The following is a 16,240-nucleotide window of genomic DNA, read 5'->3' as shown; positions in this document are numbered from 1 at the left end:
GGCTTTCTCTTCTTACGGTATTCATCATCAATTATCATGTACTTACACCCCACAACAAAATGGACGCGTCGAACACCGCCATCGTCACATCCTCAACGTGGCTCGTGCTTTGCGTTTTGATGGTCATCTTCCTATCTCTCTTTGGGGAGAATGTATCTTGTCAGCTGCTCACCTCATCAACATGACACCTACCCCACTACTTGGCGGTCAGTGTCCCTACGAAGTCTTCCATGGCACCCACCATCATACGGTCACTTAAGAGTCTTGGGTAGTTTATGTTACTCCACTGTTCTACCCAAACCAAGTGACAAGTTCGAAACTCGCTCCCGTAAGTGTGTATTTGTTGGTTACCCATTCAACAAAAAAGGATGGAAGGTCATGGATATCTTAACTCAAGAAATTTTTGTCTCTCGTGATGTTTTATTTCACGAAAACATTTTTCCATTTGCTGAGTCACCATCGGATCAGATTATCCATGCACCGCCAACACAAGCGGTCATTACTGATTATGATGAGGTACCTATTGCTGAAATTGACAATACACCACCACAGATCGACGACAGGGGGAGTATGTCTTCATCAGTTACTAGTCCACCAGTCACAACAACGGAACCCAGCCCGTTACCTATGGTAGCTGTTCGGGAACCTCGTGCACGGCGTCCACCTTCTCATCTACAGGACTTCGTATGCAACACAATGACTACACCCCTTCCTCGTCTCTCCACCCCTACAATCGCCTCAGGTATTCAGTATCCTCTCCAACAATATGTTACTAATGCATTATTCTCTTCGAAACACCAGCTTTTTCTTGCAGCAGTGGATGGCCAATTAGAGCCTAAAATATTTAAAGAGGCAATGCAATATCCTCACTGGCAGAAAACTATGCAAACTAAAATAGATGCATTAGAAGACAATCACACTTGGCACATTACTCCTCTTCCTCCCGGAAAGAAAGCCATTCCCTGTAAATGGGTGTATCATATCAAGTATAATTCTGACGGAACTATTGAACGCTACAAAGCACGTCTGGTAATTGCAGGGAATAATCAGATCGAAGGAGAGGATTACACTGAGACTTTCGCACCTGTAGCCAAAATGACAAGTGTGCGTACATTTTTATCTGTGGTTGTGACTAGAAAATGGAGCATTTTTCAACTGGATGTCCAAAACGCCTTCCTCCATGGAGACTTAGATGAAGAAGTCTTCATGAGATTTCCTCCTGGTTTCTCCCAAACGAAATCTGGACATGCATGCAAGCTTCAACGTTCACTTTATGGTCTCAAACAATCCCCACGAAATTTGTTTGCCAAACTTCGAAGTTCACTAATCAGCTTCGGGTTTGTTCAGTCTCGTGTAGATTATAAGTTGTTCACTTACTCGAGTGGCTCACATTATGTTGCTATCCTTGTCTATGTGGATGATATTTTATTAGCAGGCAGTGACCCTTCTCTCTATGTTCGAGTAAAAGCTCATCTTCAAACATGGTTTAAAATCAAAGACCTTGGCAACCTCAAATATTTCCTTGGTATTGAATTTGCTAGACAAAAGACCGGTTTGTTTCTTAGCCAACGCAAATTTGCTTTGGATATTCTTCAGGAATGTGGCCTTCAAGGATGTAAACCAGTAGCTTATCCTATGGATCCTAATCACAAACTTGCTCTTGCCGAAGGTCCTCCGTTTGAAGATCCTAAACGTTATAGGCGCATTGTTGGACGTCTAGTTTACCTCACGATTACCCGACCAGAACTAAGTTATGCAGTTCACACACTGTCACAATTTCTGCAGAATCCTATGCAGCTCCACTATGATGCGGCCATTAGAGTACTTCGGTACATTAAGTCCAATCCTGGCCAAGGACTCCTTCTTAGATCCGACAGTGATCTTCTCATTCAAGCATATTGCGATTCAGATTGGGCTAGCTGTCCACTAACACGAAAATCTGTTACAGGATATTTTGTCACTCTTGGACATTCTCCCATTTCTTGGAAAACCAAGAAGCAAAATACAATATCCCGCTCCTCAGCTGAAGCTGAATATCGGGCAATGGCAGCAGCCACCTCCGAACTTATTTGGATCAAATCATTTCTCAGCTCTCTTAGCATTCCTCACGAAGTGCCTATGCAACTTTTCTACGACAGTCAGTCAGCCATCCATATTGCCTCTAATCCCGTGTTCCATGAGCGTACAAAGCATATCGAGTTGGATTGTCATTTTGTTAGAGAGAATGTTCTCAGCAAGACTATTTCCACTCAACACATCAGAACCAGCTCTCAGCCGGCTGACATTATGACCAAAGCTCTCGGTTCGAAACAATTCGATTTCTTGACTTCCAAGTTGGGCATCTCCTCCCTCCATGTTCCAACTTGAGGGGGAGTATTAGAATAGGATGGGATCAATTTGTTAGGATCAGTTTGTTCTGAGTTTGTTTGTATCATGTTTGTTCTGACTAACAAGTTTGTTACTGTGTTGTTACTTTGTAAATCAAATACGTTAGCTAGCTGTTCTGTTTTTCAGTTCCTTAGTTTTAGCCGTTTCTATTGTATTTCTTTGGTCTATATATTCGACCTCATTCAATTAAATCAAGGCAAGCTGCTAATTGACAGCAACTTCTGTTAACTCTACTCAAAAGTGTATTACCGATCATACATAGTGTAGTTTGTAAGAGTTTGTAAATATAACATTCCCCTTAATTAATTGGACATATTGAAAATAAGCTTTTTTTTTTTCTTCTGAAAGCCAAAAAAACCCGACATATAAAATTTGTCTACACAAAAGAACCTAAAATTGCCTTTAAGGGTGTCCAATTATTCCCAATGATGAGTACCTAACACAAACGAGAATAGCTGCTCCTTTCAGCTAACAATCCCAACAACATCTAAGGAACCCCACTGTCTTCACGTGGACATCTCATGGTGTATGTTGGAGCAACTCTTTCATTGATTGACTTTGTTATATTGTTTTAGATACCATTCTCTCTATTTGTTAAATAAATTGGATTCCCTATATATATATAAAAAAGGCTATACAAAAAACAAGGCCTGCATCAAATTAAACCACAAAGATTCTCCAAAAAAACTAAACCCCACGGCTAGTTCTTGTGCCCTAGGGTCACCCAAACGTTCTCTCATTAAAAGCGATTAGACCCCACAAATCTAGATTCTATGCCAAAGCCAAACATGCCCACATCATAACCCAACTTTTAACTCTTCCACTTCCAAGAGTATTTTCCTCTTGTTTTATTAGGCCTTATCCGCTTTTGACACATATATATACCCTCCCACCCTTTGCATTCCTCAACATCAAACAGCAACCAAAACCCCCCCTTATAAACTCCTTTCTCCTCTCCTCTCCTCTCCTCTATATATTGCTTGTGATTTTCTTATATATCACTAATCCACCAGAAGCAGTGATACCCTGAAACTCAAAAACAACCTTCATATTAGAAGAAGAAAAAAAATGTCTGGGGTTTGGGAATTCAACAATGGTGTGATTCGTTTGGTGAAAAACCCTCAAGCTGATGGAAGGCAAGGCTCAAAGAAAAAGGTGCTGGTTCACTTACCAACAGGGGAAGTGGTTTCTTCTTACTCTTTTCTTGAGCAAATCTTGACTGGTTTAGGGTGGGAGAGGTACTATGATGGAGACCCTGACCTGTACCAATTCCACAAGCACTCTTCTATTGACCTAATCTCTCTCCCAAAGGACTTCTCCAAGTTCAACTCAATCAATATGTATGATATAGTCATCAAGAACCCCAATGTTTTCCATGTCCGGGATAAGTGAGTCTTCATTTTATTTTTTTTAATTTATTTTAGCTTTAGGTCTATCTAAGTTTTCAATCTATTTTCTGATGATGTTAGTGTGCTCTTATATATAGCTAGAGTTTGTGGAAACTCTAGTAGAATTTGATGGTTTTTGCTTTGTGTTTGTGAGGAATAAGTTAGATGATTGATGGTTTTTGTACATTGAGTGGTATATGTGTGCTTGGGGTGCTTATGTAACATATAGAGTATTGATTTCTAATAACATTACTATATGCATTTCATGAATTTTCCCATTTCTTATTTTCCTCTCTAAGTGGTCCTATTATACGTACTTGGGAGTGGTGTGTTTAATTTTGAGTGGATTTGATTTTTGGAGAGAGAGAGAGGAGCCCCTTCTTATGTTGTACGTTTTGTCATGTGTCAACATACTAGGATTACATTTGTTCCCTAAATGTAGAAACGCCTATTCAGCCCAAAGTTTCAGTGTGATAAAAGGCATGGTTTGATTGATTCAGAGAAACAGAAAGTGGATGTGGGTTTAAATAAGCACGTGCCTGTCTGTTCCCATGGATTGACACGTCTCAAAAGGTGAGGGGACTAAATTTATCACGTGCCTATCTTTTCTCAGGAATTAGCGCGTTGTAAAAAATGTGAGGAATTTTTGGAGTTAACTATATGGACTAATTTAGAATAATTAATCACTTGTAAAATTATAAAACAAAGCGCCATATAAATTATATCTCTTTTATTTGGTTATATGTCATGTTTCTCTTTTTTTGTCACATATTATTAATCAAATAAATAAAATAAAGTTTTTTTTTGGTCACTTCGAATATGTATAGGATGTATTACAAAACATACCATCAATATATATATATATATATATATATATATATATATATATATATATGCAAAGTTGGTGAAATGGTAAAATGAACAAGTAAAATAAAAATAGCTGAAGTTTAAATCTTATTACTCTCTTAATATTTTTAAATGTAATTAATGAACACGTACAGATTACAGTCTACTCTAGATTAGTATATTGAAGCAACTAAAATCTGGCTTAGGAGATAAAATTAAGTTGATCACAGTTAACATTTAATAAGGAATATAAAAGAATATATATATATATATATATATATATATATATATATATGCTCACTTGTAAACAACTATGCTTCTATATTCTTCCTCTTCGCATGAGTATATTGAAAAGAGTACTAAATTTAGATTCACAAACAGTTGTGGATTAAATCTATAGAAGTAGGGTTAAAAATTGAAGTTTCAAAAATTTAGAAGTGGTGTGAGATAATTTTGGCTTCCCCGTAACGCTATCCAATCAGAATGTGGGCGTGAAGGGCACCAATGACTTAGAGAGAGTGCACGAGTGCAGTAGTCTAGAGAGATAATCTTAGCCAAAAGAATATGTCACCCAATCAGAATATGAGTGTGAAAGGCCAAAAAGACGAACAACTCGTCCAATAAGATGTCTATGTGTCAGTGAAAGAGAAGAAACTTGATGATTGATAAAGAATCCCGCAGCCAGCCAATGATATCTGCAAATAGCTATATATATATATATATATATATTATTTTGCAATTTCGAGGGTGTAACGAATGATAAAATAATTATTATCATAGTTAAATTTTTAAAAATATAGTAACAATAATTTGATAATAACATGAAAAATTATATCAATAATAATAAATTAAATTAAATTTTAATTTTAGATTATTCTTAGTATTAAAAAATTTAACAATATTATTCTTATTTAATTGTGTATTGACATATTATTTGAAATTATTCTCAAATGATTATAATCAAAAGTAAAGTTGTTACACTATAAAATGAATAATAACTAAACTCATGTAACTATAAAATGTTCTATAAATGCGTACATGCATGACGTATTTCGTTATTTGGATTGGGAATGAATATGATGTTATGGAATATGAATTTGAGAAGCGTGAGTTGAGAGGTAAAAGAAGAGGAGGAGAGATGGGACTTCACGTGAGGCTGATTGTGAATGGTTGTCACTGTCGCAGCCTGGGTTGCCACGTGCTCCCAACGGAATCTACCTTATACGAAAACGAAATCTTAGCCATTCTGCCATCCATAATTTCTTTTTCTTTTTCTTTTGACCAATCGACAATTTGTTATAGCATCGTGTGCAAGTATTCCTTTTTAAAAAACAATAATACAGAATTTTATTAGGAAAATTATATTCTTATGTTGCATAATATTTATTTCTCATGTTAACTCACATAAAAAATGTGTTTTTTTAAATAAATAAATAAATATATTGACTTTACTTTATCTCAATAACATAAGATAACTCTTTTCTTATTATATGAGGAAAATAAAAATATTTTATTATGTAAAGAGCTAAAAGAATAAAAAGGTATCATGTGACAGGACATTGACTTTTGTGCCATATTTTGTAATAAAAATATCACTTGAATGCTACAAATTTAAAAAAAAAAATTCAAACTGCCATATCAATGAAGTTGTTATGCACTGTAGCTGCTATAGTCTAGCCACGTAACATGTTTGTAGGGGCCACAAAAGCCTGGTTAATTTGTTTGGCCAAAATCGCTATATGGTGTAGCTACTTTGGCCTGTTTTGAACGAAAGTGGCAGTTTTTTTTTTTTCAAAATTGCTCCATAATATAGTTACTTTGGTCTAGTTGACAGCTTTGGGGCTAAAGTGGCTACGTATAGCTACTTTGGTCATCAACGTAGGTAATTTTTTTAAGGAAAAAATGTGTATTATTTTGAAGGATGTAAAGTTGTATTATTTTAAGTGAGAGAAAACGATAGACAAAGAAGAAGAAGAGAGTGGACAAAAAAAATAAAGGTATGGGTCACACCTCCTTTGTGAGAGTGAAATGATATAAGTTATGTCAATTAAGAGGACAAATATTTTTTCCTTATTTTAAAACAAAAACAATGGAGAGAAATGTTTCTAATCATTAATCAATTAATCAACATGTTTGTCGAAAATCATAATGTAAGTAAAAAGAGAAATTCAGAGAATAAGAACCTGTTGGCATCGAAGATCAGAATCGGAGGAGACCCAATAAAATAATGCACCATCGTCTGTGAGAGCCATGCTATGTTACTGTGTACCATTCCAGCAGCAATAGAAACCACATGAACTCGTTCCATGCGATGAAGCTTCAAAGGAGTGTAGTAATCACTACACGTTTTGGAGTAACAAGTCGAAGACCCCAGGTGTAAACCTGCAAAACAAGGAAAATTAGAACTTAAAAATGAAAACTAAAAACTATTATTATTTCCTAAAAAACAAATTAACTGACAACATCCAACCGGTTCTTATTCTCTGAATTTCTCTTTTCACTTACATTCTGATTTTCGACAAACATGTTGATTAGAAACAATTCTCTCCATTGTTTTTGTTTTGAAAAATTATGTACAGTGATGACCAAAGTGGCTACATTATGCAACAACTTTGGCCCCCAAAGCTGTCAGCCGCACCTTGTAGCGATTTTGATATTAAAAAAAAAAAAAAAAAACTGTCTCTTCTGTCCAAAATAGTTCAATGTAGCTACATGATATAACGACTTTGGCCAAACAAATTGACCAGGCTTTTGTGGTTGCTACAAACATATTACTAGGCTATACTATAGTCGCTATAGTGCATAGCAACCTCACTGCTGTGACAATTTGGAAGAAAAAAATTAGATTCATGGCATTCAGTTAATTTTTGTTACAAAATATGGCACGTCTCATCATGTGACAGCATGAAGATGAAATTTGTCTACACTTTACGTCTCATCAGGTTCGGTTTTCCTTTCATTTTTTTTATATAATTACGGCACCAGTGTTTAAATTTGTAACATTGTACAGGTTACTGAAATATCTTGTAACTATTCATCATATATGCAAAAATTTAAATAATTTAAAAAAAAATGATTTTAATAAAACACAAGAATAGATACACATGATATGGGAGATATTAAGATTGGATCCTTGGCCACACTCTCCTGCCTATCTCTCGAAAAGATTTGGGTTCCTAAACTGTCTCGAGATCCACGTTGGATTCCTGGACTTACTCAGGTGGTAGAATCCTCCTGGTGCGACAACGGAGCGAAGTGTGCCTGTGAAAGAACTGTGAAGTTGAAGTCAGGGCTAAGGGTTGGCACCGTTGGCTTCAATTTAAAAACTTCAAGCAAATTATAAAAAAACAAAAATATAGTTCACAGGGACTGAATTGAACTAATTTTATTTTGATTAAAAAAAAAAGGAAAACCAAACCTGAAAAACTAGTTATTCCAGTTCGATTAACTAGCTTTCTTTTATTTTAATTGGTTCATTTCTGTCCAATAACTGGTTTTAATCCATCATTGTTTGGTCAGGTTTGATTCTGTTCAGTTCAAAGTTCGGTTTACCTCGATATTAGTATATTCAACGCGTTTACCTCAGACAGGGAATAAAGGAAAACGAAAAGTGATGGCGGAGAGCAATTCCGAAGCTGTCATCAACCTTCACTGCGGACCAGAGAAGAGTGCACAAGTTCGCAATCAGTTACAGACGAGGATCATCAGAAATCGGACAATCAGTCACAATCATTCGGTTTTGAGCATACAATATATTAATTCATCCAAAAACATATCTACATCATTTTAACCTATAAATCAAAATAGACCAACACTAATAGCTTCAGTGGTTCATGTCCTAGTATGTAGTATCCAGCTCGATCATCAGCTCAGGTGACAGAAAATATCAAGCTTGTTTGTAATGGAAGTCATCTATGGTGGAGTATACTAAACCATCATCTCCAAGAGTCTTTAGCGACAACCTGGCATCATCAGCAGCTTTGAGTTACATCATAAGCAAATCTCTATAGCAAGACAAATAAATATAAAAATAAGGGAGCTCACATGATCTTGTCCAATGGAAGCTTGAGCTCTCGAGATAGTTCTTCAACATGTATACCCCGTTCATCAGAGCTGCAATTTAAAACCAATTTTGAAATATTTCAGCATCAAAACTCACATTAAGTGAATATTGTAGTGTGATGAGAATTTTAACAATCCTAAATTAAATGAAGCTGTGAAATGAAAGGTAACAAATACAAATAAAATTTACAATGCATAACTCACATGTCTGAATGCAGCTGCAGATAGTCAATAACCAATTTATCACAATCCTTCAGTCCATCCACGCTATATTGGGCATATGCCTGAGGTGAGGAAAATTATATCATCAATCCAATCACACTAAAGTCTAATCATCTACTATAGCAACTGACATATCAAATCTCATACTGGCTTAGATGTTGGTGCCTGAGATCCAGTTGATGCATTTCTGACAGGAGTGTTCAAAGATGAGTCTGATGAAGGATGTGCAGAAGTGATTCCTTCCACCTATAATCCAAAAAAATGCAAGAAAAGGCATTCTCTTAAATTATCATGTATGCCCACCTCAGCAAGGCACAACATCTGAGTACATATCAACAGTCAAAATCAACACTTTAAATGATCCAATAAATGGATTATACACAATTTTCAATTTATCAAATTCCTGAAAGTTTATGCAGGACCCATTACCATCAATCATCATACTGTACTGTGATCTAACAGAAAATTGTTTCGTAGTAGCATGCAAAAACTATGTGTACCTTTACTTTGGAGCGGAGGTGGTTATGTATGCAATCAATAAAGTGAAAAGAGATCTCATCAAAATTTGTCACTGGCCTGAGAAAAACAACACAAATATTAAATAAGCAAGATAAAACCAGCCATTTTATAAAACATTCTCCCTAAGTAAAGAAAACTACATATATCATAATCTGGCAAGTCACTTTTCCACAACTAGATATCACTAACGTTTGGTGGCTCACATGTAAATCCATCAGTCAGATAAACCACCATCTTCAAGCCAAAGAATCAAGATTCATTATAATTGGGGGGAAATATGAAAATCCAATGCTACCTCCACAAAGGTAACAAGGAGGCCCATCACCAAGGATAAAACAGATAAATCATATATCTAAACTGAAATCAAATGGCCATAGTTATCAGATAAACCAGTTACATAATTAAATATGCCAGTCTCTAAACATCAGAGAATTTTTGAACTTCATGTATTATAAATATTAGTTCAGCTAACTTCAAAGTTAGGCCAACTCACAAGTTAAACTAATGTCTTTGCAAAAGCATTTCATCTGACAGAGCATGCTAATTGCTAAATAAGGCAAACATAATCCCCTATGCCAAAATCAAAACCACATTCTGTAAGGTTGACATGTTTGAAAAACCCCTGTTAGAATTCATTCACACTGACTACAAAAGGAAATTCTGGAAAACTTCTTTCAAGAGCTGCGTAATTTTAATATTAATAATGACCAGAGGCAACAGAAACATTCATTACCAAGAGACATTTAGTTATCACCCACTTGCAGATATATTCAGCTGTTTTTCTTGGTTTGCTTTGACCATAGAGTTTTATAACTGAATAAAGAAGAGTACAAATGACATGCGTATAAGTTAAATACAAGAAACTAATATCTAATAAGAAGAACGTCTGATACATCCGTTAATGAAACCTCTTAAAACAGCCAAGAAGCATACACCAGAGGCAAATGCAATCCAGCAAAAATGACCCTAAAGCATATCAGCAATAGCTCCCAAGCTTAGTGACCAAACCCACTAATAAGAAAAACCTCAAAATATCCAAAGCAACTAAATGGTGGTGCTTTGAATCATTAAACATAATCAATAATCAGCATTATATGTTATCACATTTAATGGTTCTGACTACTAAGCCTCAGGCTGAACTGCTTTAGGATCTCTCCAGTAGCCATTACATAAGTTGTTGGGCAAGTTTTAGGGCTCTGGCACAACTAATCTTCGAATCATCATCCCCCTCCTAAAAGATAGAGTTTTGACTCCACAGAAGCACCTCACATGGACACAAGTGAGAGACAAGGAGCACAAGCAGTGCCTGGCATGTGAATTGTACAACCATGTTTCAGCTACTGGTTCATGTTAACCCATAATTTGAATGAACCCAGATAAGCCAAAAACCAAATAGTTAACCCTCAAATAACCTGGTTAAAGCAATTGGCTACCCACATTCAACCATATTAGGTCAAGCCCCTCAAAACCTGCATACTGTTGCACCAAATGCTCAAATCAAAATCTTTAGAAGTCCGAATGATGGTCCAATAATCCCAGATATATTACATATTTTGAATCAGGTATCTTTTCCTAAAATACATAATAGTGCCTCAACATTGGTACACCTGATCATCCACAATAATGACCTTGGGAGCTACTCAGTTCTTCAAAATCAAATGTTGCCCTTAATTGTAGATGTTGAGATTTGGTATGTTGTGCATATTTTGAATATTAAAATGTCAAAATCATCAGGGTAAGTGATGCAAAAATGGATTGTGTCTTCTGCATAACTGACTTGAACTAATGTATCTTATCAAAGACTCAGAAGAGAAAATCACATTTTGCAAGCAACAAACTAATCTAGTAAAACTAAAAGTAAATAAACAACCAGGGAAGAATTGACAGAATATGACAAAATGGGTTTAGCACACATGCCTGACAGAGAAGGCAACAAGTTGCCTTACACCTTGAAAGCTTTTCAAATGCCCATAAACACGAACATACATACCATCCCTATCATTGAATAATTTGAGAAAGTGAGAAATATAACAACTACAGACTCGTGTATTAACAATCATTAGCATCCCTAGTTAAGAACTTACATTATTTCTTCCATTTCCTTTGTGTCGAAAGTCTCATTGACCCTAATTATAAAACCAAAAGGAAATTCAGGCTACTTTTCACCACATATGTTAGGGAAACTTTCCCATAACAGTTCATAAATAATCAACCCAGTTGCAAGCACAAGCAGACATAAATTGATGTCTAATTTAAGATAACATTTAGCATGTATGAAGTACCATCTTCGACATTTGATTCGCCCTGTTCCATCATCTAAAATAAAATCAACATCAGTGTTTCGCTCAGTTTTCTCGAACACCATTCCAACCAATGTTACCTGAACCAAAAATATATGAAACAAAAGTTGAAGGGGATTAAAAAACATTATATAGACTGATTTTTTTCTTTCTATATTTCAAACTTAAGAAGCATGGCAGTGCTATTCTGGATAAGATAAAATTTAAATCATTCCAACACCATGAAAATTAACAGGAAATAAAACAAAAGAACCAAAATTCAATAATTTCACGTCGCAACCAATAACAAATTAAATAACACTACAAAAACACCAATCAATAAAGAACGAGTCGTACATTGGCCAGATCTACACCGTTGATTACAAAACTCGACTTTTCATCACCAGATTGAGAGGCTTCACTTATCTGCTTCACTGTCACCGGAACAAGACCCGGAGTATCGCGGCTCTTGAACGAAGAAACGGGAAACCAAGTTAGTCGAGAGATTTAAAAGAAGAAGAAAAAAAAGTGACTACCAACACAGTATTTCGCTAACCCAAGCCTTCAAATGGAAAATCGAAATCCGTTATTTCTTACTTTTTTTATTTTCCCTTATTTGGTAATTTTGTTTCTCAGTGCTTTATTTTGCAGCGAAACGGAAAATTGAGGAGAGATGAGAAAGATCGCTTACTTTTGCCGGTGCCGATGAAGAATCGTGGAGCTGGGAAGACTGGGAGGCCATGAAACCGCCGCCGGAGAAGGCGGAGGTGGCGTCGAATTGGGAGCTGGAGAACATTTGCGAAACCCTAGAAAGAGAAATCGAAGAAGAGATAGATAACAGGGGAATGAGAACAAAAACGATATGCTATGCGAAGAAATGAATGAACAAATCTGAAAACTGGGCTCTTTTTATGTTGTTTCCCGCCAATGATGCTTCGCTTTTCCCGCCGCTTAGGGTTTCAACTTTCAACTTCCACCTCCCTCTATCAGATCACGTGACTGTTTGGTTTAATTTTTGGGTTTTATTAATCTCATGTTAAAGGAGACAAGTTATCTCATGTCATAGAAACAAATTTGTGGGTTCCACCATCTGAAAAATAAAAATAAAAGAAAAGAAAAAAATGACACAGTTATTGAAAAATGTGTAAGAAATAAAATTACCACATATAGCATAAGAGTAATTTTTCCCTTAATTTTTTGTTCACATAAATTGAGTTTCAATGTTAAGGAAAAGTTGCTGCTTCCCAAAATTACAATAAAGCACTTTTTTCGAACAATATCTTTCTTTACACATCTTATAAATAATTTTATTTTATTTTTGGTAATCATCTTATAAATAATTTAAGAGATATATTAGTTTACGATGTAAGAGACTAATATGTTATGTTATAGACATTTTCCGGTCCGATAACCGATTCATCCGGTTGCGGTTTGGAATTGGGTGTGATAACACTTATTGATATTTTTATTAACTTTTTTAATTACAAAATAAATTTATTTAAACAAGTGTCAAATGAACTTTTTAAAAATGGTAATCTATTTATCTCTTTTAGATAAAAAAAAAAATACCTTACAGAAAACTTACCAAAATTAGAGTTCACTTTGATTTAACCGACTTGTTTACGCTAAGTATTACTTTTAAAGAGACAAAGTGTAAGTTATAATTTCAATTTTTGTTGTTAATTTTATTAAAATCTATTAATTTATGTAATTAATAAAAAGATTAATGTTTTTCCTTTAATTTTATCTTCTACAACTTTAAAATGACGTCATTTTGGAGTTTAAAATTAAAAAAAAAGTAATAAAATTTATGATATAAGAGGAAAATAAAAAATTTAAATATCTTTTTTTTAATTTTAAACTCCAAAACGGTATCTTTTTGGGATTGCAGGAGATAAAATTATTTTGTGATGGAATAAATATTTTTCCCACTAATAAATTAGAACCGCTAAACGTAAATAAATTAATAAAATTTAATATGAAATTTATTATTCTGATACAGTATAAATTAATACTACTCGAGTTTTAAATAATTCAAACACAAATTTTAAAGTTAACTTATTAAATAAGAGAGAGTTTATATTTACAAACTTTTTCGCTTATAAACTCTTACAATCAAATTTTAATCGTTAATTTCCGTCAATCAAACGGTTATAATTTATTTGATTATACTTATTAATTAATTATTAATTTCTAATAAATTACAATTGTCAGATTAGCGAAAACCAACGATTAAGATTTGGTTGTAAAAATTTATAAGCGAAAAAGTTTGTAAATATATCATTACTCATTAAATAAAGGGTGTTTTTTTATTGTTTTAGTAAACTAAGGATATTATTTTTCTAATATTACATGAGAGAGAAATTATCTCATGCACACATACACACTAAGTGTAATGTGAGTCCCGTTTTATATTTCTCTCTCAATTATTTAGTGGGACTCTCGCGTTGCATTTAGTGTGTACATGAAAAAAATTATTTTCATTTAATATGATAAAAATAATACCCTAAAATAAATGAGTAAATTTTGAGAACCATCTATTCTATCACAAGTCTAAATTTTAAGTATTTAAATTCACTCCACTTATTTATGTCTCCCTCACAAAGAACAACATCAGAGATAGCGATGCAAGATTGAAAGCGAAAGATATCGAAGTGCAAACGTATATGCTATGTCAAGGGAGATGAAGGAAGAGTTGGAAAAGGCCATTTGAAAGGGAGAGGTTGAGCAATGGAGTATTAAGGATACGATGAAATAAAAAAAATAAAAAAAAAAAAGCTTTATGCATTACACCAACGAGGTTTTTGGTAAAGGGATAAATTTTAAATTCCTGAAAAACTCACGTTGGAAATCCTATTTCTCCACTTTTGGTTAAAGATTCTAAAAATTTATAGGAGATTGAGATTCGCAAGAATTAATTTTATTCTTGGATTCTCATCCTGTGCGAAAAAATTTATTTATTTATTTCAGAAAAAAACACCCTTAGCTTTTTTTTTTCTTCTTATTTTTTGTACCGTTTTCATCTGTTACTATTCCAGAGCTTCAGATCTTGAAGCTAATGCCAAAGCGGCTTTCGTGAATGAACACTACAAACTTGCCTTTGACCTCCTCACTCAGGCTATTGCCTCTTCTTCTTAATTTTTGTACCGTTTTCATCCATTACTATTCCATAGCTTTAGATCTTGAAGCTAATGCCAAAGCGACTTTCATGGATGTACACTACAAACCTGTCTTTGACCTTCTCACTCAGACTATTACCCTCGGCCCTAACAACGCTGACCTCTGTGTCGACCGTGCCCAAGCCAATATAAAACTCAACAACTTCAATGGTATGCAGCTTTTCTTTCAAAGAAAGTTTGTGTCTTTTTGATACCTTTTTGCTGGTTTTGTATAAATCATCAACTTCTAGTTAGAAACTGAAACCATGTTCAATTGGGTCATGTCTTATGGGTATAGAGTTTGGTAGGGTTAAGAAGTTTTAACCAATATGGGGTTTTTGTTGTTTGGGTGTTTGTGAGAGTTTATGGTTTGGGGACTAATTTTTTTTTTCCTTGTTAGAGGTTGCTGTTGATGCAAAGAAGGCAATTTAGTTGGGGAGTGGATCATTTCATATTAAAATTTCACATGGACTGGTCATGTGAAATTCTTGTGTCAGTCAATCTCTTTATATGCATTAAATAGGTGGGGTCAAATTATCATTAATAAAGAAAGATGTAGATATAAAAATTTCATATTACCAGATGATGTGAAATTTTAACATGAGAGGATACATTCTCATTTAGTTAAATCATTCTCATTAAAAAGCATATTTACTTATTGTAAACTAATTAATATTGAGATATTATTATTTTTCGTGAAGGTTGAACTAAAAAGGTGGTTTCGGTGTGGACATTAAAGGTTAAATCGATTTGATAGTGTTTATGGTTGATTTGAACTTAATCCCTTTTTTTCCTTTATCTTATTCCTTTTACATGTTATATTAACAGTTATTATTAATGGATATGATGCAGTTACTAACTTGCAAGTTATAATGATTGTGGTCTATCATCTTATAGTATGAAAGAATCGTGGATTGGGGCCATACTCTGGGCTCCACTTATGCGTTCTGAGAACGGCTCACGATTTGGGTTTCGAGTATACGAGTTCGTAATCTACAGGCTTATTTTATCCGGGCAATGATATATGACCTTCCTGAGTTATAAACCCAGAACAGGTGGATTGTCTCATACTCATAGAGATTAATTTTGTAAAATCATCCCACATTTCTAACAATATTTGATAATCAAACAAACATATAATAAAGAAACTTGAGTCAATATTTCTGATAATATTTTAGTCCATCAAATAACTTTTTGTAAATATTTATGAAAAATTCACATTCTCAATATATTATTGGGAATTATAATTCATAGGAACAAAAAAAATTTCCCATTACCAAATGCTCCCTAAAAAAATGACTTTTGAGAAAGGAGAGATAGACTATCAATTATTAAAAGCAGTGTATACAAAGTAAGTTATAATTAAAACCTTACTTAG

General features: G+C 34.3%; 2 protein-coding genes across 2 annotated transcripts; one reads left to right on the top strand and one right to left on the bottom strand.

Moving 5' to 3' along the window:
- The first annotated feature begins 321 nt into the window (after positions 1 to 321).
- On the top strand, positions 322 to 4,002 carry LOC133307797 (flowering-promoting factor 1-like protein 2). The gene is made up of 2 exons (XM_061508358.1): positions 322 to 332; positions 3,444 to 4,002. Exon 2 carries the CDS (start codon positions 3,457 to 3,459, stop codon positions 3,778 to 3,780), a length of 324 nt encoding a protein of 107 aa, XP_061364342.1. The 5' UTR covers positions 322 to 332; positions 3,444 to 3,456; the 3' UTR covers positions 3,781 to 4,002.
- Positions 4,003 to 8,262: 4,260 nt separating this feature from the next.
- LOC133307799 (replication protein A 32 kDa subunit A) lies at positions 8,263 to 12,559 on the bottom strand. The gene is made up of 10 exons (XM_061508360.1): positions 12,396 to 12,559; positions 12,062 to 12,172; positions 11,708 to 11,805; positions 11,510 to 11,551; positions 11,343 to 11,420; positions 9,407 to 9,482; positions 9,054 to 9,152; positions 8,889 to 8,968; positions 8,667 to 8,735; positions 8,263 to 8,584 (listed from the first exon to the last, which is right to left on the bottom strand). Exons 1-10 carry the CDS (start codon positions 12,498 to 12,500, stop codon positions 8,509 to 8,511), a joined length of 834 nt encoding a protein of 277 aa, XP_061364344.1. The 5' UTR covers positions 12,501 to 12,559; the 3' UTR covers positions 8,263 to 8,508.
- Positions 12,560 to 16,240: the final 3,681 nt, after the last annotated feature.

This window comes from Gastrolobium bilobum, unplaced genomic scaffold (assembly GCF_033153095.1).
Source record: "Gastrolobium bilobum isolate Gb01-03AN ecotype WA unplaced genomic scaffold, APGP_CSIRO_Gbil_v1 utg2535, whole genome shotgun sequence".
In the NCBI taxonomy this organism is placed as follows: Eukaryota; Viridiplantae; Streptophyta; class Magnoliopsida; order Fabales; family Fabaceae; genus Gastrolobium; species Gastrolobium bilobum.
Note: the sequence above shows the minus strand (reverse complement) of the source record. Positions and strands in the feature narration are given on the sequence as shown.